This window comes from Labrus bergylta, chromosome 2, assembly GCF_963930695.1.
Source record: "Labrus bergylta chromosome 2, fLabBer1.1, whole genome shotgun sequence".
In the NCBI taxonomy this organism is placed as follows: Eukaryota; Metazoa; Chordata; class Actinopteri; order Labriformes; family Labridae; genus Labrus; species Labrus bergylta.
The window spans coordinates 28608009-28630655 of NC_089196.1; the positions used below are offsets into that span (position 1 = coordinate 28608009).

A 22647-nucleotide genomic window follows, 5' to 3' on the forward strand; every position below is an offset into this window, starting at 1 on the left:
TGAAGTCTGTGACTTTTGTTTAATTACAGATTATTATAAAAGGTGCTCATTTTATTCAACAACAGTGAAGTAAATATGAATCCAGGGTCTGTTTATACAAAGTTAAACCTTAACCCAGGAGAAGAGCTGCTGTTATTTTTGAACTATCATTTAAAACACAACACAGAAATATGATACAGACGTTTAGCAGCAATGTTACACAAACTGAAGCAAACTACCAAGACTTTGAGAAATACCTTCAACACCACAAGGATTTCATTCCCCACTTTCTAGGTTTCTAAATTGTATTTTGTTGAGAAGCAGTCAGATTTTCTGCCACAGCTTCACCACCTACCACGGTGCACGGAGAGAGAAAGGCTTGAAGAGGTCAAAACGCTCCAGCAGCACTTGAAGTATGAAGATCTTTAACTTTATTAACTTAGTTAACTTTAACTGAAACACATCAGTCTGATAAAACTCTTCATACTTCACGTGTTGCCCGAGCTTTTTGACCTTTGAATGTTATTCTGTGCAAAGGTTCAGATAATTAAGACTTCTACTGACAATCAGATCAAGAGTGCACTTCAACACGGTCAAGTTTAAATGAAGGAGAGCTGATTTTGAAGCAGAATTACCAGGAAAGAACACAAAAAAAAGTTACATTAAACGTTCTGAAACGCTCTGTGAAACACAAAGTGAAGGACGTACAAGCGATGCTATTTTACACATTCCTTCTCGTGTTTGAACTCTAACCATTAGGAAATAAACCTCAGAACCTGTGCACAGGAGAGAGAGGGCTGTCCGTTTGGAGGACTCTCGTCTTGGTTCAGGGGGCGCGTCCTAACCGCTAGGCCCATGCGCCTTCCTTCTCATGGTCAGACTCAAACCGACAGTGAAAGAACCTGAAGAGATGTTCTGTGTTTGTATCACTGAATGATTCCCCCTGAGCTGTAGAGAAGAAACTGTTGTACAAACACATAAATGAGCCACATGGTGACCTGTGGTTCCTTCCCCACCTTCTCTATCTCCCAGATTTCCAACACTATCCACTGTCCTATCCAAATAAAGACAAAAAGCCCAGAAAGAAATCAAAATGAAAATAAGCTCTTGTTGATTCTCAAAAATCAAAATACTTAAAGTTTGCTTCCAAATGACTTTGAAAACCCCTGAACCGTGTAACCACAATCAGATACAAATCATGCAATTTGATATTTTTATACCATGTCTACTTTGCGAACACATACTTGCAGGAATTTTTTTGCCAAGGGCAACAGAGAATGTAAGAGGGGTGTTTTTTTTTTTTTTTTGAAAGACGAAAGTTAGATGAAAATCTAACAAATCATTGTTTTTCTTGTGCATATCAGAGTTGTTAAACAGTCAGTGTGTCCCTCTTTGTTCATTGTAACAATATTTTCCAGCAAGCAGGTCTTATTTCAGCTTGTGGTAGAGGTTTGTATCTGTCTCAGGATTGTTCTGGATCGATGTTAACTTCTCTGACTCAGCTTCCGGTACAGTTGGATGGTCATGAGCTGAATTTCAGGATCTCCAGGTTTGATGTCGATTGCTCTGAGGAAACAGTCCAGAGCTTCGTCCAGGGTCCCTCTGTTGTAGTTCTCCTTCCCTCTGCTGACCAGGGACTCGTAGCTTTCCTTCTCAAACTTGATGATGTGTTGAGCGTCGTCTGTCTTGACTCCTGAATCCACGGTGCACTGATCAATTCCCTCAGAGGACTCCAACTCTGCATCGCCGGTTGATTCCTCCAGGCTGCTGCTCATTTCCTCTTCTGAATTTGGGGTTGTCTCCTCCTCCTCTTCCATTTCTTCCTCCTCCTCTACTTCCTCCTCATCTACTTCCTCCTCCTCTACTTCCTCCTCTCCCTCTGTGTTTAATGTCTCTCCAACAGTCTCCTCCAGTTGAAGCCCATCATCAGTCAACCCGATGATGTCCTCCTCTTCAGCTTCATCAGAACGACTCTCTGACACCTCAGCGTCATCCCCCATGTCCGACTGTAGGTCATCAATGTCCTCGATGATGGACTGGTGGAGGGACCGGCGCGAAGCCACAGACGTGTTTAATCCCACGCTCTTTCTTGACCGCAGAGGGGTGGAGCTGCTGGGTGCTGATTCAAGAACATGGAAAGATTCAAGTTGGCTCTTTTCTTCCTGCCTTTCGTCATCGTCACCGTCTTCTTCACTGTCATAAATCACTGCTGCTTTTTTCTTCTTGGTAACTACAATGGAAATGTTCATTGAATCGGCCATTTCTGAGTCTCTTGTGCTGTTGAGGCTTTGCTCAAGTGCTTCTTTATGATGTCTCTCAGAAAGAGATTTATTCACATCAAAACTCCCCTCCATCTGCAGCTGTGACAGCAGCTTCCTCTCCTCTGCTTCGGTCTCCTGATGGTCCGGGGCTTCTTGATCTGACATGTCACTGTCCTCGAGCTGCAGATTGAAGTTGCCTTCGAAGGAGTCGAGCCCACTGCTGACTCTGGACGAGGTGTTTGCTTTGAAACTTGTGTTGGATGTCTGCAACACAGAGAGTCTTTTGTTCTGCAGAGGTGTGACACGTGGAAAAGCAAAGTCCATCTTGGAGTCGTTTTTTGAGTTTGCTGTTTCATTAAGCGGTTCATCATCTGCAGTCACATAAGAAGGACTACCATCACCTGCTGAACCAGCTGCAGCCTCAGATTGGTCCATTGGTTCGTGAATTGAGGCTTCAACAGCCTCAGTGGCGTCCGACATCACCAGAGACTGATCGATCAGCCCCTGAGGAGAAGCGTCTGATACGTCTAGGTAACTCTTCTCCTGTTTTGCAGGTCGGTGGTTTGAAGAATTCAGGTCCTGCTGGGGAACGCTGTCTTGGCTAATTTCTTCAACAGGTTGTTCTGTCATACTCTCATCTGCAGTCAGATCAATAACTCGGTGATTCAGACTCTTTGGGGTGTCCTCCTCTTTGCCAGAACTTGACTGGTCCAACTCCACCACAACTGGTGATCTGTTAAAGTTGATGTCATTTTGCGGTAAGGAGGGACTTGGTCTTGAAATTCTCTGTTTTTTCTCCTGAGACCGCTCTCTGTTGTTGTTGTCCGCTGGTTGTCTGAGCCATGCTGGCTCTGTGCTCGACGCCATATTCTCCGCCAGCTGCATTTGAAGCTCTGATTCAGCCTTCATCAGCTCCTGGGCCTTCTGCACCCTCCCTTCGATGTAGTTCGCCTCTTCACCTTCTGGCGCTTCATCGTGGTTCATGTCGAGGGAGAACATGAGGTCGTGGTCGGAGATCCCAAACATCTCCATGGAGTAGAGGTGGGCGATGTGCTCGTCCAGTTCGGGGTCGGTCCGTCTGTGTCTGGAGTGCAGGGCCTGAAGCTGAATCTGCGTGGAGGAGGAATGTGTGTCCTCAAGAGTGAAGAGCTCCTTCAGCTCCTGTTTGCTGAAGTACCGAAAAGGGTTCTTTTTGTCTCCGGTATTCTGCCTGATGAGGGAGTCTTTGAAAACCTGCCTCCTGTAGATCTTCTCCTCCACGGTGCCGCACGTGATCAGCCTGTAGATGACTACGTTTTCAGTCTGGCCGATGCGGTATGCCCTGTCGACGGCCTGGGCGTCTGTTGCCGGGTTCCAGCTGGGATCGTATATCACAACTCTGTCGGCTGCCGTCAAAGTGATGCCCACTCCTCCGACCTGGGTGGTGAGGAGGAAGACAGTGTAACGTTTGTCGGTCTGGAACAGCGTGATGCGCCTCTCTCTTTCTGCGACATGTGTGATGGTCCCATCCAGTCTTAGAACTTTGAAGCCTCTGTTTCCCAGGATGCGTTCAATGATGTCAAGAACCTTCCTGTAATGAGCAAAGACGAGCGTGCGGTGGCCTTCATTTCTGAGCTGTTCAAGGAGTGCAAACAGAAAGACGAGTTTCCCCGACTCGGATATTAGAGTGTCGTCAGGAACGTTAGCAATGCTGTTAGGGTCTGTCTCCGTGTCGTCGTTCTGCTGACCCTCAGACATGTTGTCCTCCAAGCCTAACTTGGAAATGGCGGCAGCAGAGAGCAGTCTCGGATGGTCGCAGAGTTTTTTCATAATGGTCAATTCAGCCAGAGGTGATCTGGTGGTCATGAGCAGCTCCTTGATGTGGTCCAGAGAAATGAACTGCCTGTATATGTCTTCCTGAACAGAACTCAAGAAAGTCCAGACAATCAGGTCATTCTTTCTCGTCAGATCGGGCATGACTGCTCCAGAAACTTTTGAAGAGGGAAGGTCTGGACTCTCCTTGTTGTCGGAATTTTCCTCTTTGCATGTTTGTTTGCCATTCATTTTGTCTTTCTGCACTTCAGCTTTTGTTCTGCGGAGGAAGTAGGGTTTTATGATGGCCATGAGAGTCTCAGACATCCGAGACCCGAGGACTTTTTCCCCTGGAGTGGCGTCTTTCTCTCTGGCGCGGGTGATTGGGTTCTCATACTCTGTTTTGAATGTCTTGGCCGTGCCGAGGAGAGTGCCCTGACAAGCATAGTCAAAGAGCGCCCACAGTTCTTTCAGGTTGTTCTGGACTGGAGTCCCTGTGAGAAGAAGTCGGTTTTTGGAAGGTATGGCGGAGGCACTTTTGGCTGTCTTGGTGGTTGATGTTTTTATCTTGTGTGCCTCATCCAGGATCACATAGTCCCATGTGAACTCTCTTCCGTTGTGTGATGACAACTGCTGCCAGTTGTTCATAAGCATGGTGTAAGTTGTGATGATGACGCCGCCTCTCCGCTGAACTTTCTCCAAATTCCTGTTCCTCTCTGCTTTGCTGGTTCCATGAAAGTCTTTGACCCTCATCCCAGGAGTCCATTTGGCGAACTCTTTGGTCCAGTTTGTGATGAGTGAAGTCGGCATGACCAGCAGTGCGCTTTTGACCAGCTCTTGGTCGTACATTCCAGAGAGGAACGATATCACCTGAATGGTTTTACCAAGGCCCATGTCGTCAGCCAAGATCCCCCCTTTACGCCCGTCTCTGTAGAGACTGTACAAGAAGGCCACTCCGTTTCTCTGGTAGTCGTAAAGCTTGTCGTGTAGCTCTTTGAACAGCATCAATCCGCTGTTGTTTACGTTGACAAACTCTTCCTCGTCCTCAGATTCATCCTGAGAAATAAGTTCTTCAATTTTCTTTATCCTGCTTTCAAGTTTTTGACTCTGTCGGATTTTATACGCCATTTTGAAGAGCTCCAGCGCTTTGCACATGTCCCCTTGTCTGGCAACATCTTTAGCGTCCTGAATGAACCTGAAAGAGGAGAAAAGGACGGGGCATTAGAGGGTATTTCATTTTAACTGAAGACAATGTTGTCTAGACTAGAGCTCTAATCAATGATCCATCTCATTAAATACTTCTGTAAAAATCTATATGTATCAATCTTGAGGAAATCTTTTCATATTGTTTGATCTGTATGATGACCTTTTAAAAAACTAAAACAAATGTCAGGTGATGAAGAAAAACATCAAACTCGCCCATTTGAGAAGCTAGTATGATTCAATGATTTGGGGTTTTGCTTTAATAATCTTTAACATCTCTAGTTAATAGAAATATTTGCCGATTCATTTTCAGATGACCATCTTATCGGTTAATCTCTGCAGGAAGTGTTGAAGAGCAGAAACAGAAAAGTGTCATTAATGACCAGATATATTTTAAGTTTAACAATAATAACACTCTGCCATCTGCTTTCTTTTACAAAAAGTCAAATAACACGTTTTTGGTTATTTAAGCTTTAAATGATCAATTCTTATTTGATGCTTGTTTTTCCCTTTTACCCTCTGCTGCTTATCATCAGGTGTATTGTAGGGTTTTCACAAAGTTAGACTCTAAATCAAACAATATTCATATCGATTTCAATACCATGGCATTCAATATTGGATATTTAAAGACCAAAAATGTAAGCGACCTCCTGAACACGGTCTAAATTGCAGAAATATGTTGGCAATGTCAATGTGCAGCTTACACAGTGATCTGTCTTTCTCTTGCGGTAGCTTTCAGTTAGAAATATGAAGTTTTAATTTTAAATCTCTGGTATGTTTCTATATCGGTCATCGATCACAGATTTTATCGTTACAAAGAGTATTAATGTCTCTAAACTTTTGTCAACCTTCGTGAACCTTACTATCCAACATCCCTGATGCCCAGCCACCCCCATCGGACTGTGTCGTCCCCACAACCACCGCTGTCTTCATTCATGCACACCCTGCTCCGACCTCCACCTCAGCGGAGAAGAAGTGTGGACAACAGGAACGTGAGGAATACAAAGGAGAGATCCTTCCAGCATATTATCCCATCTCCCCCTTCCCATGTTTCTTTTGTAACATAACAATGAGTAAGGTCGGGCGGCTGTGGCTCAGTCGGTAGAGTCGTCGCCTCTCAACCAGAAGGTCGAGGGTTCGAGCAACATGTCAGCTGAGCAACATGTCCGATGTGTCTGTGCGGTCGATGAAGACACTTAACCCTGCATTGCTCCCGCTGCTTCAGTGGCGGTGTATGAACGGATTAGTGTTGTACTTACTCTCTGATGTACGCTGCTTTGGATAAAAGCGTCTGCTAAGTGAATTGAATTGTAACATGTAAGGTCTTTTACCTACTTTTTGTAAAGCGTCTCGAGATAACATTTGTTATGAATTGGCACTATACAAATAGAGATCGATTGACTGATATACCTGTAAATTCCATGGTGATGTTTTTGACATTATTTTCCTTAAAGACTAAAATGTAGAGTTACACAAAAGTAAACCTGTTCAATCATCACTTCTGGACCTCCATACATGTGTGGAGGTGACTGTGTCTGCAGAGTCTCTGTCCTCTGTCTGACTGATGACTTGGGGCACTTCTGGACGGGCAGTGGACGCCAATGACAGCTCGCAGGTGAGTTTGGGAGTGATTACAATTCTGCAAATGGACGCCTTTTAAACCGGCGGGGGGGAAATGCAAAGGTGTCTAATGCAAAGGAGAAATCTGTTGGACTTGTCACCCTCTGGCAGGCACTACAGGTCCATCAGCACACAGACAAAAACAGATTTAAGGACAGTTTCTTCACCCAGAGCTCATTGTTGTCAACAGAAACTGAGAGTAACTGAATGCAGATTTGGAGCAATCCTTCTTGACCAATCAGCACCTTCAATATACTGAGACCATAGAGTTGCTTGATTATGGCAAAAATCTTAATGAAGATTAATTTAATTTACATTGAGATCACGCACAAAATGACAGAAGTTTTCATCATTACCTTTGGTAGGCTTCCATCTGATCATCTTGAGCCATGCTTAAAGACCTGCAAAGACAAATCAAAAATTAAAACAGAGTAAAAATCTACGTTAATCAACAACTAAAACAAGCAACAAACATTTATAATTTTTCAGCCAAGTAATTATCCAGCTGTGCAGTTTATAAAAAACAGATCGAATAATAATGAAACCCAAAAATAGAATCCTGAACATGAATATAAAGTTTGTATTGTTGTTTTTTTTAATGTTTTGCTTGTTTTTATTTTTTGTGGTATTCTGTTAGAATTATAATACATTTATTCATACGTCGCTTTTCAAGACCTCAAAGACACATTAGTTAATAGAAAGATCGAGACATCACAGTGAGAGCAAACTAACAAACAGCTTAACGATATATTCAGGTCAAATAACCCTCACACATTAAAAGCTTGTTTGAAAAGGTGAGTCATGAGTAAAGATTTGAATGTGGATGCGTCAGTGCAGTGTTGAATATGTGAGGGGAGTGAGTTACTAAGGGAGGGGGGGCAGCTCTGGTCCGGTGCTTGGTTCTGTGCGGTGGAGACAGGAGGTTGGCTTTGGACGAACAGAGAGGCTATGGGTGTGACGCAGAGGAGATCAGTGAGGTAGGAGGAGGGGGCCTGGTGGTTGAGGGCTTTGTGTGTGAGGTGCAGGATTTTGAATTGGATGCAGTACAGGACAGAGAGCCAGTGGCGATTTTATGCTCACTTGCATTAAACCATTCGCCCAGGTGGATGACACTGCCACAGCTAGGTGTTTGTTCTGCCCTCTGAGTCTGCCTTCTCACTTTAAATAGAGCAGGGTGTGTTGTGCTACAGCTCCATCAGTAGACAGACAAAAACAGATTTAAAGACATTTTCTTCCCCAGAGCCAAAACCACACTGAACTCAAACTTTCAGTTTACTGATCCAACTCCGCTGTCACAAGGACAGATACAAGAAATCTTTCTTACCGAAGGCCATAACTCTGTACAACAGCTCACCTCATGTGAGCAGAGAACTGTCTTCATGATCATATCTGTCTCTCCTTTACTGTCATCTGTTCTGCACGTGTTAAATTTACAAATTATCCCTGCACTCATGTTCACTTCATTTGTCTGTCTACTCGCCGTTATATTGTATAGTTTCTGCTTATTATATGTTTACACTCATGCACTTTAACTTGTGTCAGTACTGTCCATTTACAACTCTGTTTTTGCACATTTACATTTAATCTTCCATATTTAATCTTCCTATTTAAGTAATGTTGAGTTAAATCCTGGTTGTATATATTCACATTCTTAGTTTTGATATTTTTAGTGCTTATTTACTTTGTATTTAATATTATATATTCTATTGTAAACATGCAGGGACTCTCTCTCTCTCAGTTACATGTTGGCAGCAGCAGATGAGAACAAACTATGAGCGCAGACTTAACGACACACACACACACACACACACAGACACACACACACACAGACAGACACACACACACACACACACACAGAGACACACACAGAGACACACACACACACAGACACACACACAGACACACACACAGACACACACACATACACACACACACACAGACAGACACACACACACACACACACACACACACAGAGACACACACACAGACACACACACACTCTCTCTCTCTCTGAGTCATCCCTCCTCTCCTCTCATCCTCCTACTGTTACTTATGCAATACATATAAAAGGTTTTTTTACTTGTTTTAAGCTACTTAAGTGTGAAATATACATTATCTGATGTAAATATTTTATATAATATAAATAAAATATAATTATGTTCTTCTTCTCCTACTTTAATGTTGGTGCACTTGAAGAGGTGATTATAAAATTACAAATAACTTGTATTTCTGAAACCAGAGTCAGGTGTGTTAAGAACAGCTCGGATAATTAAACATGTTATTAATCAACATTATAAACTGATTTATATCACAGTTAACACAGTTTGTGTTACAGTGACTGTTAGCATGTATGCTAAACGTTAGCTTCACTTACTTTTCCAGTTTCTCTGAAATCTTCAAAACTCCGTCATCACGTTGAGAAACATCCATCCTGAGGGCGGAAGCTCCTCACCGACAAGAGGGAGAGAATAACGCGGTGTTTGGACCTTAAAGAGTCCTTAAAGAGAACACTAACAGGTGACTGCTGAAGGACAGACTGAACCGTAAAAGTGTGTTTTTGTGTTTGAACAGTCGCCTCTTCGCCCCGCCATTTTCCCCAACGAATCAGAGAGGACGGTGGAGTGACGCCTCTGCCGGGTTGTCCAATCGGAACAACGAGTAAATTAGTAGGCGGGACAAAACAATGCGCAGCCAATGAATAGCCTCGATACTGGATAGAGACGGAAAGTACGGTGGCCGTGAAGTGCGAAACACGACGAGAAATGACCAAACAACATCAAAATCAGAAAAACCAACAAGAAAATAGGAAAAAGGGATTTGTTCGCTTTTTCTTTGAACTGGATTCATATATTAAATTTGTAATAATGTTCATTTCCTTAAAGAACGCCCTTTTGAGATAAGATAGAAAGAACAACCCAAAGATTTTAACTTTTTTTTTTTTACAACACTCTAATAATATACAAGATTGTACATTTTGGACTTTTGACAAAACAAACAAAGAGTTTTTGGACTTTGGTCGTTTTGTAAACTTATTATTTTTGTATGTAATGTTTTGTTATTGTAACAATGATAATATTTACTAATAATTTAATATATCTGTCTTTTCTGACTCCACACTGGATCATGTTTTATGAAAGGAAGTGAAAGCAAAGAAGAAACATGTCTCTCCAAATTCGAGGTAAAACACGGGCTGGATCTAAAAGAGAAAACGCAGTAGTTCTCCTCATACTTATCTGTTTCTTTAACATGTTAACATTTATAATATTTAATTTGAGTTAAATCCAATGGTTCGCTAAACTGTCAGAAGGAAAATCAGGTCAAACCACAAGCAGATTGAGGGTTTGTTTGTTTGGTTTTAATTATCTGAAGTAATAAATTAAATTGAGAATGTACATTGTTGTATCCTGTAATTATGAAGTACATATTGTGAGTGTTTCTGAGTGTAAAATGTAAAATTTAACAACAAACACGAGTCTGTACCTGCCATCGTGGTGGCTGTGGAGAATTCAGGAAATTTCCTGAAATGAAACTGAGTCCCTCGTTTCCCTGGTTCATGTCCCAACATGTCAGATCTGTCAGGTTCAGTATTGTTTTTAAGAGAAGTTTGCTTATCGGCTGTAAGAATATAGATGATATAAGACAGGGTGGATACGTGTAATGTTGGGACAGTGACTAATGTGGGACACCTTAAGCTTGAGTGCATTTATCTCTTTCTCTAAAACATTAAAGTGAACATGATGAGTGATGAATCTGAGCAGGGGTATCATGTTAGAGAATCTGTAAACAGGAAGTACTTCTTGTGAAATCCACTCTAAGCCAGTGACATGTTTTTTTTTTACTAAATCAAGTATATAAATCTGTCATGAATAAATAAATAAACTTCCCTATTTGTCATCAGATGATCGTGGGGATTTATTTGTGGATCAAATGATGCAAAAATGTTGTGAAAATGTGTTGGGGTATTTTTTTTGCATTGTGCTTGCCCTCCGTCCCATAGACTGTAAATATGACTTATTGATATTACTCAGGCTCCGTCCTGACCAGATTAAGATAAAGTTATGATGTGCACGAGGGGGCGCTCGGTTTGCTCAGCTGTACAGCCCCGTTAGTGGCGCGTGCGCAGCTGGGGCGTTTTTTTTCTCTCCAGCTGGAGATTATTTTGGTGACGTCACCAGAAACTAACACTCACCAACTTCTGGTTTTAGTCGTCGGACTTCAAAACAAAAGCCCGAGTAGATGCTTCTCACTTCATAGTGAGAAATCTGTAGCAACATTTAAAAAAGTGTTTCAGTGTTATTATTTTTATTTGACTCAACTCTGACAAGTTTTGATAAATAAAAACATGAAACATCATAATATCTAAATTCCTAAAATTTAGAACATTGTTTTATCTTTGCATGCAGTCTGAATTTAATTGTTTATGTGATAATAATACGGTTTCTACAGGTCAGATACATACAAAGAGAAAAAATAAGAAAAAAATAATAATCCAAAGTTAAGACTTTAAGACGAAATCCATGATCATAATCAGAAATAATAATTATTCCCGGGGGGAAATTATTATATATTAGTTATTAAGGGGACAGTTCTCTCCCCTTTTCTCTTCACCCTGTACACCTCGGACTTCTGCTACAACAGCTGCCACCTGCAGAAGTTCTCCGATGACACAGCCATCGTGGGGTGTGTGTCTAAGGGGAGCGAACAGGAGTACAGGCAGTACAGACATGGACTTTGTCGACTGGAGTGAGCTCAACCACCTTCAGCTCAACGCCAGCAAGACAAAGGAGATGGTGATTGACTTCCGCAGGAAGTCACCCCAGACTGCACCGGTGAACATCCAGGGCTTGGACATCGAGAGGGTGGAGACGTACAAATACTTGGGTGTTCACCTCAACAACAAACTGGACTGGTCACACAACACCGACGTCCTCTACAAGAAGGGCCAATGTCGACTTCACCTGCTGAGACGACTGAGGTCCTTTGGAGTGTTTAGGACTCTGCTACAGACTTTTTATGACACTGTGGTGGCGTCTGCACTTTTCTATGCAGTGGTCTGTTGGGGAGGAGGGAGCACAGAGAGAGACAGGAAGAGACTGAACAGACTGGTCAGGAGGGCCAGTTCTGTCTTGGACTGTCCTCTGGACTCTGTAGAGGAGGTGGGTGAGAGGAGGATGTTAGTGAAGCTGACATCCATCATGGACAACCCCTTTCTGTTTAATCAGACTGTTTAATCAGACTGTTTAATCAGACTGTTTAACAACATCACCACCTCATGCTACACACTGTGTGTGTTTTTTTAAGAACAAGTTACTGTGTAATTTTACATTATTGTATTTTTTTAAATTATGTAAATATGTTTGATCTGTTTTTAACTTCTATTTTTATTTTTAATAAGTATATTCCCGTCCCCTGTTTTCTGGAGCTGCTGTAATGCACAAATTTTCCCCACGGGGATCAATAAAGTTTATCTTTATCTTTATATAGTTTAAATTCAAATTCAATTATTATATTAGTCTATATTATATAACATTTCATTATATTACACTATATTGTTCATATTGCACTATATTATATTATATTATATTATACTACATTATATTATATAACTGCACTCTGCATTACTGTGGTACAACACTGCCTCTCCTCTGCTGTTTACATCACTTGCTGCTCTTTATCATACCAAGTCACTTTAATCATCACTTGTCACCTTATCTTGTCATTCTCTACAAATACTGTCTCAACTCCCTGCATAGTGAACTTCATTATTCACTTTGTACTCGTGTATATACCCCCTGTTTTTATTTATCTTATCTATTCTGTTTAATGTTTATTTTGTATTTTGAGCTTTCTTGTCTGTGCTGCTGCAACGCCTGAATTTCCCCTCTGGGGATCAATAAAGTATTATCCTTATCCTTATCCTTAAATTCGGTCGTTACAGCTGCTCTTAAACACAGTGTAGCAGTAGGAAATGTAGAATATGTATTTTATTGTATTTTCAACCACACCTACACATTTACAAACGGATGGCAGAGGCTGCTATGTAAGGTGTCCATCAGTATTATCTAATCCATTCATACACATTTAAAACGAAGCAGCGGGAGCAATGAGGTTGAATGTCTTGCCCAAGGACACACTGGACAAGTGGCAGGAACTGGGCATTGAACCCGTCCTTCTGGTTGAGAGACGACCCACTCTACCACTGAGACACAGCCACTCTACTTTACTGTTATCAGACATGACAAGAACAGGAAAAAGCAGCTCAATTAGTTCTTCAATCAATACAAACTTTGACATATTTTGTATATTTAAACATTCTTTTTTTAATTTTATATTACATTTCTACATGTATTGTATATATGTGTATTAGTCATTTTTGATGGCCTTGCAGAACAGTCTTTACATTTCACTGCACATCTGTATGAGTATGTGACAAATGCACAGCTCCTCCATTGCACATTTTGTACTTTTTTTTTTTTTTTTACATTTTTTACATTTTTTAATTGTATAATGTATATATTTGTAATTGCTTCTTATATTTCATTATTTAATCTCTTGTTATTTTTGCTTTATTTTCCTTCGTTAATGTTTTTTTGCACCAAAAAAAAAACACCGAACTCTTATTTTGAAGTGCGTCACCGGAAGCAGTAAATATTCACGCTAACTTTAGTCTGGTTTAGATTCCAGTCGAGTTTACAAGGAGAGAAATATCTGAGGACACACTTTACTGAACCCGGGTCGAACAGACGGACCTCCTAAAGTCCTTTATTTTATTTTATTAATACATTCAACAACTAACAACCTCCAGAGGCAGACATTTTGGATCAGACCGTCAGCTGCTGTGACTGTGGATCATCAGCTGGGACGGGAATGGCTCGGCCGAGGAAGAAAACCTCTCCGGGGTGTTTAGCATGAGGCTCTGCGGAGGGAAACGGCTGGACGACAACACTGAAAACTACATTAACAACAACAACAACAACAACAACAACAACAACAACAAGGAGAAGAAGAAACAGAGAAGCAGAAGGGGGAGTACCGTGGTGTGTGTGAGAGCTGCCCGGTGACATTTAAATTCCACCAGAAGAAGAAGAAGAAAAAGAAAACGATGGGAGGAAGAGTGGAGCTGCTGCTGGAGATCTGCTGCCTGCTGCTGCTGAGCGGAAACTCACACTGCAGAGGTGAGGAAGGGTACTATGAGGGTGAGGAAGGGTACTATGAGGGTGAGGAAGGGTACTATGAGGGTGATGAAGGGTACTGTGATGGGGAGTGAGGGTACTGTGAGGGTGATGAAGGGTACTGTGATGGGGAGTGAGGGTACCATGAGGGTGATGAAGGGTACTGTGATGGGGAGTGAGGGTACTGTGAGGGTGATGAAGGGTACTGTGATGGGGAGTGAGGGTACTATGAGGTTGATGAAGGGTACTGTGATGGGGAGTGAGGGTACTATGAGGGTGATGAAGGGTACTATGAGGGTGATGAAGGGTACTGTGATGGGGAGTGAGGGTACTATGAGGGTGATGAAGGGTACTATGAGGGTGATGAAGGGTGATGAAGGGTACTATGAGGGTGATGAAGGGTACTATGAGGGTGATGAAGGGTACTGTGATGGGGAGTGAGGGTACTATGAGGGTGATGAAGGGTGATGAAGGGTACTATGAGGGTGATGAAGGGTGATGAAGGGTACTATGAGGGTGATGAAGGGTACTATGAGGGTGATGAAGGGTGATGAAGGGTACTATGAGGGTGATGAAGGGTGATGAAGGGTACTATGAGGGTGATGAAGGGTACTATGAGGGTGATGAAGGGTGATGAAGGGTACTATGAGGGTGATGAAGGGTACTGTGATGGGGAGTGAGGGTACTATGAGGGTGATGAAGGGTACTATGAGGGTGATGAAGGGTACTATGAGGGTGATGAAGGGTGATGAAGGGTACTATGAGGGTGATGAAGGGTGATGAAGGGTACTATGAGGGTGATGAAGGGTGATGAAGGGTACTATGAGGGTGATGAAGGGTACTATGAGGGTGATGAAGGGTACTATGAGGGTGATGAAGGGTGATGAAGGGTACTATGATGGGGAGTGAGGGTACGGGGTAAACTCAGGGTGAACAGTGATGATGATGATGCTATACTGAAGGTAAGGAAGAGTACACTGAGGATACAAGGAGTAAGTGAGGGTAAGCTGAGGGTGAGGAGGAGTGAACAGCGAGGATGAGGAGTTGTATACTGAGGGTGAGGAGGGTGACGTGTGTGTGTGTGTGCTGACTGTGTGTTTCTCATCACTGTCTCAGCAGTCAGTCATTCAGTACAGAACAACATCCCACTGTATTCCACTTCATCACTGCAAACTGCAAACTGTACTACAAACTGTACTGCTTAACGTTAATACACGACTTCTGTAGAGCTGCCAGTTCACCTATTTCTCTTCACTCTGCTCCTCTCTCTCTCTCTCTCTTCACTCTGCTCCTCTCTCTCTCTTCACTCTGCTCCTCTCTCTCTCTTCACTCTGCTCCTCTCTCTCTCTCTCTCTCTCTCTCTCTCTCTCTCTCTCTCTCTCTTTTCACCCTGCTCCTCTCTCTCTGTCTCTATCTCTGTCTCTGTCTCTCTCTCTCTCTCTCTCTCTCTCTCTCTCTCTCTCTCTCTCTCTCTCTCTCTCTCTCTCTCTCTCTCTCTGTGTCTCTGTCTTTCTCTCTCTCTCTCTCTCTCTGTCTCTCTCTCTCTTTCTCTCTCTCTCTCTCTCTCTCTCAGAGCCAAACTCAAAAATGAGTGGTTAACAAAACACACAACTGTGTTTATTTTGTTATGCAGAAAATTCATTAATTTCACAAACAGGTAGTTTGTTTTCATGTACATGTTGAACTTGTGCAACTGACTGTTACTAAAAGAGATATCGATATATATCGAGTATCGCCATTCAGTGAAAAAATATTGAGATGTGAGTTTTGGTCCATATCGCCCAGCCCTACTAAACAGTATTACAAGTGAACACATTTTACTGTAGGGATAGTAAATAAAGAACACAGCAATACAAATATCGTCCTAGGCACCCAGTACGTAGTTCCTATTTTTAATGGACAGGAATTGAAAACAAACTCCTGCACACTGACTGTCTACTCGGCGGCAGGAGGTGTGTGTGTGTGTGTGTGTGTGTGTGTGTGTGTGTGTGTGTGTGTGTGTGTGTGTGTGTGTGTGTGTGTGTGTGTGTGTGTGTGTGTGTGTGTGTGTGTGTGTGTGTGTGTGTGTGTGTGTGTGTGTGTGTGTGTGTGTGTGTGTGTGTGTGTGTGTGGAATGACTCAGTAACATGGTTGTTATTACGGAGGAAGGTCTTCAGGATGAGACGTGACTCCTCTGCGAGGTTTTGTATTGTCTTTCTGGACTTTTTGCCTGCAGTGAGGAATGACGGGCACAGGTCGGACTCGAACCTCGGCTGCCCTCTTGGAGGACTGTTGCCTCTGTACGTGTTGTGTGACCTTACTGCTAGTCCATCTGCGCCCCCATATTTTGGACTCTTCTGAATTAATTTTGATTTAAATTATTGGATCATCTGAAGCCACCTGAAAATTAAAACCTGAAACAAACTGCAGCAGTCACTGGTATGATCTCTAAAGTCATTTGTCTCGTGAAAACTCTAAAGTGTGTCGGACTCAGAACTGTAAAAAAAGAGCAGCAAAAGATTCAAAATTTCCCTCTGAAATGCGGTGGGTTTGAGGTAGAGGTGGCAGCACAGACGTTAGACATGATACTGTTTTGGAGCTTTGACTAAGTTTACAGAGTCTGCGTATGCTGCACTGACAGACAGGAATGAGTTCTGAATAAAGTGTGATTAAATGATTGGTTCGGTGTTAATCGTGTTTATTTTAAAACAACGTTCACCAGTTTATTTGCAGCCTTAAAGGTGCCTGGCTTGTTCATGTATTTGAGTAAAAACAGTTGTTTATCTTCTTCTCCGTTGCAGCTGTGTGATGTCCTTTCACTGCTTTTAAAAAAAGAATTAGAGACACTGCAGGTCCTTTCTAAACAGTTGGATTCATTGACATCATTTCATCGTCTGTGATGTGTCACCATGCTCTTGGTGCTTGCAGTGTTTGAAGATTTAGTTGGCAGAAGCAGCATGTGTAGATGTTATTGTTGAATTATTGTAATTCAGAGCAAACCAATCTGAGCAACAGAGGGAGAAACATCCCATCCTTAAGTCCAGAATCCCTGAAACCTACATTTCCCATAATGCACCTGGATAGAGTCTACCTTTCAGTCCTCGCAGTACCTTTAAATCTACACATGTTGCACAAGCCAGCAGCACGTTATGTCTGTGTGTTAAGAGGTTTAACCTCCGTCTGTATGAATGAACGTTTACATTCATTCACAGAGGAAGGAAACTTCTGGGTCAAATTCCCCCTGAGATTTTCCGATCACGGACACATAGTTCTAATATCATGGTAATAATCCTTCCTCGGAAAGGGGATCTGTAAAGTTTAATTCATACAGACGGAGGTTAAACCTCTTAACGCGGAGACATAATGTGCGGCTGGCTTGTGCAACAGGTAAAGACTTAGAGCATTGGCGGCTTTCAGGCTTTAAAGCCTTTTTCTCATATGAGCTCCTGACGTTATGACCATTTCAGCACATTCAGGTACTGATATTTTCTAGGAAAGCCTTTCAAACATGCACCTTATAGCAGGAGATAGAGACGCTCTTAAACAATTGGAAACGCTCCGTTTGGTTTAGAGTAAGAGGCCGCCGGTCAGTGTCGTGCAGGAAAAGGAAGAGGAGGAGGAGGAGTGTTCACTAATGGTGTCTGTATCTTTGTTAATATCACTACAATATGTAAAAGGACATTTTCACCACCCAAACACAACAGCAAAACATGATACAGACAACTGAGGCGAGCAGTAGAGAGGATAAAGCAGAGAACAACATCATCAACGACGTCATCACCTCGCCCACTCAGTTTCCTCTTTACTCGATTGTGTTAAATCACACCTACCCCAAACTATGTCGAGAGTTTTCAGGAGTGCAGTAGATGACAGATAAAAGGAACGTTTGTCCAAGTAACTACAGAACGACTTTTTTGTCAGTGATGAAGTAGAAACTGGCTGATAGGTGACAAACAGTCACACATGGGTTTAAACGAAGCGGTGACCTCCAGTGTTGAAAAATGAAGCAAATGCAGAAGTGCAGAATCCTGCTTGAGTCTGGCTCCAGGAACACAGGAAGTCACATACACACCACATTCAAAACAACTGTTTTTACAGCATAATTAAACATGTTTACAGCCTGGTACAAAAAACCAAACAGGTCTGATTAGTTATTGTCATCATGGGACACACTGTACGGGGGTGGATTTTTAAAAACAGCTCTGTTTTGATTTTGAAAACGATACCTGTTATTTATAGTTGGGCATGTAGCTGACATGATTGACAGGTGGGCGGTGTAACGGTTCATCAAGAGGCTTAAAAGCTGCCTCAGCTCCAGCTCTCAGCCTGTCGTTAGGTTGACTGAAAGTTAGGCTGAGACAGGATTTCCAGCATGGAGGCTGCTGCTGATGAGTCTCTGTAGCCCCCTGCAGGAACAGATGGCTGACGTCACTCAGGCCTCTTTTTTTGTTTGACTTCACCTTATTACTCCAAAATTACCGAAGCTTGCTTGGCGTGCAGAAGAGACGGAGCTGCGACGGTCCATTGAAATTCACAGGTCTGCAAATACTGACGTTAAACAACTCCTCCCGGCGTCTCTTAAAGATACATCTTTCTTTCATGTTAAAATAATACATTAGTAACATTTTGGTACTGAAACATCAACAATATAAATCTTTAATTAAAATAGTTTGAATAAACATGAATATATCTTCAACCAGGTTAGAGATTCATTTCTCTCCGTTTTCATGTTTCTGTAAAAACTGTGAGACTCACACAGAGTAAGAAAATCCAAGAAATTCAAACTTTTAAGTGTGACAGTAGATATTGATTTGTTTTTGCTACATGGACTGCTGAGCGTGTGTGTCTGTGTGTGCGCATGTGCGTGCGTGCGTGTGTGCGCGCGTGTGTGTGCGCGCGTGTGTGTGTGTGTGTGTGCGCGTGTGTGTGTGCGTGTGTGTGTGTTTTCTGGTTGTTAGTGTGTTTTTCTGCATCTCGCTCTGGCAGGTTGAGCGTTAAGCAGCTTAGCGTCGTCGTCGTCCACCAGGCGCACAGCCGAATCCTTCAGCTCCCAACACTGACAGGAAGTAAACCCTGTTCAACACTCAAGTCTGACAGTGTGTTTGTGTTTCTGTGTGTGTGTGTGTGTGTGTGTGTGTCTGCTGGATGTGTCAGTGTGTGTGGACTGTGAGCAGTGAGCTGAGACAGAAACACTAAAACGTCCAGAGAGTCTGAATGAATCTGAGTGATTAGATTACCAGCAACACACACACACACACACACACACACACACACACACACACACACACACACACACACACACTTGCTGTTTCCCTGAATGATGACTCACTCTGTTTTTTGTCTCCCTGCTGAACATGAACAAATATGCTCACATTCAGCTCCAGTTTAAGGACCAGTCTGCAGAGTTTTATCCCAGAATGCACCCTGCTCCGTTTCTACTCTGTCAGATGCTAGTAACAGAATCGTCTTGTTGTGGTGTGGTTGCTATGTGATCTCACATGTGCTCGATGAGGATCCACAGCACTGGCACCAGCCTCTGATGATACTTGCATCTCAAGTCACGATCAAAAAATGACTCAATCTATTTTTTCTTTCAGTAAAGTAAATCATAAAGAAAGTTCTCTCATGACACTGGAGGCTCCAGAGTGTACTCTTTGTTAAAGTATTTACAGAGACCCAACATTAATCCAACACAAGCAAGTATTTCAGCAGACATCAAGTACATATATCTTATGTAAATGTGTCTCTGAGTCATGACTGTCTACGATGAGTGAGAAGCTCGAGTCCCGCTGGCTGTGTTGTTGTTAGAGCTGTGTTTACATGGACGGGACGGCTGGCTCCTCCCCTTGTGTATAAAAGCTGTTTTAGTCAAGAGCTAGAGAGAAGAAGAAGAACATACTCACTGATTATTTGAATATCACGTAAGTGTTTTTAGATCATGCTCATTTTGTGTAAATTTACATGCAATATGAAGCTACAAGCTAACTAAAGAGCACTTTGAATTGCCTTGTTGTTGAAATGTGCGATATAAATAAACTTGCCTTGTCTAACATTCGCATGCTAACACAACGATTCAGGCCACAGGCAACTGCTGCTCGAACAAAGGATAGTTTTGTCCACCGCTTGTGCTCAACTCCTTCTTGAGAGTGCTAGGTGAGGGAGGTTGGAGGTGTGTCTCTGGAGGAGAGCGGAGGCTTAATGGCGGAGTTGTTGCCAAACAGCAGTTTGTTTTGGTTTCATGCTGGCGCTCTAGGGCGACATCTACTGAATCAACAAGTCGCACATTCTTCCTTTAAGGAAAATTGTATCTCTGCTCCTCTGCCAGATCTTTGTTTTTAATATCAGAGTTTAATATCAGAGTTTATTGAGGAATTGATTGATTGTTTTTCTGTGGTAAGAACAAAAGAGTCCATAGTCTGGATGAAAAAGATGGACTCCTGTACAGCGAGAGGAGGTTGTCCTCCATCTTTATATACAGTCAATGAAGGAGACTCAGAACATCACAGATGTGACTCTGATCTTTGATCTAAATTATCAAACAACCTTTACAACAGAAGAAGTCAGGCATGGGTTCAAATAGCTTCTGATTGTCTTCTGTCTGGTTGTCAGGTCGGCCTGTGAAAGAGGACAGTCGTGATTCTATTATTGCGTGTGTGAAAAGTCAGGTCAAGTTTCTGCTGTTATATCATAACCCACATGTCTGATCCACATCCAGAGCTGATGCTGAACTCAGGGTGACTTCAAGATTGAACTCTAGATTGAAATCAAAAAGTTTTTTTCAATGTAAGGCATCTGTGGATTGTCTTTTAAGAAATCCTCAATCAATAATCTTTGTTCTTAGATTCATTTATTTACATTCAGACGTCACTCATTATTCTAAAAGTCTCCGTTTTTTTTAGTGCTTTCACACTTGCTTCGTCCGCTACTTCCGCGTCTTTTTTTTTTTTTACGTCACATCTTAACTCAGGAGACCCCCCCGTCCCCCTTCCCCTCCGACAGGGATAGTCTCCCGCTGTGAGAATCTCCAGAGCAGGTCTCAGGAGTGCAGATGTGAAAACGGCTTTAGACAGTTCAAGATATTTTCTTCAGAGGTTTTCTCAAAGATTTCTCTGTTTTTCTTTGGCGTGTCTGTGAACTTTCTTCAAAAAATATTTCTGGATCAACTTTAGGATCCTCTGGAGGTTTCCTTTTGGAGGTTGTCTGCTTTGCTTGTCGAAGAGAAAGTCAGCGGATGAAGCTACAGTAAATAAGATTAGATTAGACAAATCCTCGGTGATCAGCGGGGGTTAATTTGGGTGTCATACCAGCCAAGAACATGATCAGGACACGTCCGGAGGACTTGTTTCTCTTCAGTGTCCTGAAGAGAAACAAGTCAGACACACCGACCGTTACTACATGAGTAATGTTTATCACTGAAGGTATTTTTATGAACCCTGACCCTTAATCTTTCCCATAAAGCACTTTTAAAAGGAGGTCAAAGTAGATATAAAGTTGATCATACTGAAATTGAAATCTATGGCAGGAATAACAACAGGCTGTAGGCAGGCTCTGAAGTTTTTAGCCTGCACCTGAAGGCATCGTCACGATTCAGAGCTCTGTGTGAGTGGACTGTGTCTTCTGAGAAAAAAGAGCTGTTATTGAGAAAACATAAAAACTTTCTGTTGAAAACATTCGGAGTGACTGCTCCAGGTTTACTGAAAGGTTTGACACTTAGTCCAGACTTTGACAGATTCCCACGCCTGCAGCTCTTTTATTGTGATGTGAGTTGTAGTTTTAGATGGATGTTGTGAAGCCTCGGGATGACCTGAGGTGACCTCTGCGTGAAGAACTGAGAGCAGAGAGTAAAAGCAGGAAGGAGTTTTTGAGGGAGGATGTGATTCAGTGGGTGGAGGCTGACGAGTTGACAGTGAGCAGCAGATGAAGAGTCTGTCAACAAATCTCAAACCGACTGACAGGAAGTCTGATGTGAACAGACGTAACTCGTGGTTTTAGCAGGAATGATGTGTTACTTCTTCCTCGGAAATATTTTATGTGGTCATCAGAAAGAAATTACTATTACAGTGAAGATGCTTTAGATGTGAAGTAACCGGTATCTATGGAAGCCTATAGAGGACTTATTTAAAGAACATTATAATTGTACTCATTTATTTTGAGTCATTTGTGTAAATATGTAATGATACTGCCATTTTGTACTAACGTTATAACAATATAGGTTTGATTTTGAAAGTCATTCATTCTTATGAAATGTAAATTAGGAATATTAAAGGTCAAATATTCTCCTCCTCTTCATCCAGTGTAAATAAGTCTCAGAGCTCCTCTAAACATGTGTGTGAAGTTTCTTGTTCTAAATCCACTGTGATCCTGTATTTGATCATGTCTGTAAACCCCTCTATTTCAGCCCTGATCAGAACAGGCTATTTCTGTGTCTGTACCTTTAAATATGTAAATGAGCTGTGTCTGACCACGCCCCCTCTCTGTAAGGGCTTGGGTGTACTCAGGCAGAGGACAGAACAAACACCTAGCTGTGGGAGTGTCACCCACCAGGGGGAGGGGCTACTGCCCTTTGTGATGTCATGAAGGGAAAATCTCCAAACGACCTGTTTGAGCACACATTTTCTGAAAAGTGGAGCAGGCAAAAGACG

General features: G+C 42.3%; 2 protein-coding genes across 3 annotated transcripts in view; one reads left to right on the plus strand and one right to left on the minus strand.

Annotated features, from left to right (window-relative positions):
- ercc6l (excision repair cross-complementation group 6-like) lies at positions 1 to 9809 on the minus strand. The gene is made up of 3 exons (XM_020643236.3): positions 9229 to 9809; positions 7211 to 7255; positions 1 to 5226 (listed from the first exon to the last, which is right to left on the minus strand). The coding sequence occupies exons 1-3, from the start codon at positions 9282 to 9284 to the stop codon at positions 1464 to 1466; spliced, it is 3864 nt and encodes a 1287-aa protein (XP_020498892.3). The 5' UTR covers positions 9285 to 9809; the 3' UTR covers positions 1 to 1463.
- A 3705-nt stretch (positions 9810 to 13514) lies between these two features.
- adam9a (ADAM metallopeptidase domain 9a) overlaps positions 13515 to 22647 on the plus strand; it is a 41008-nt gene continuing 31875 nt past the window's right edge. For both annotated transcript variants that reach the window (XM_065950993.1, XM_065950999.1), the window contains exon 1: positions 13515 to 14029. In XM_065950993.1, coding sequence (XP_065807065.1) covers positions 13957 to 14029 — 73 coding nt within the window. In that variant the 5' untranslated portion in view covers positions 13515 to 13956. The remainder of the gene's footprint in view (positions 14030 to 22647) is intronic.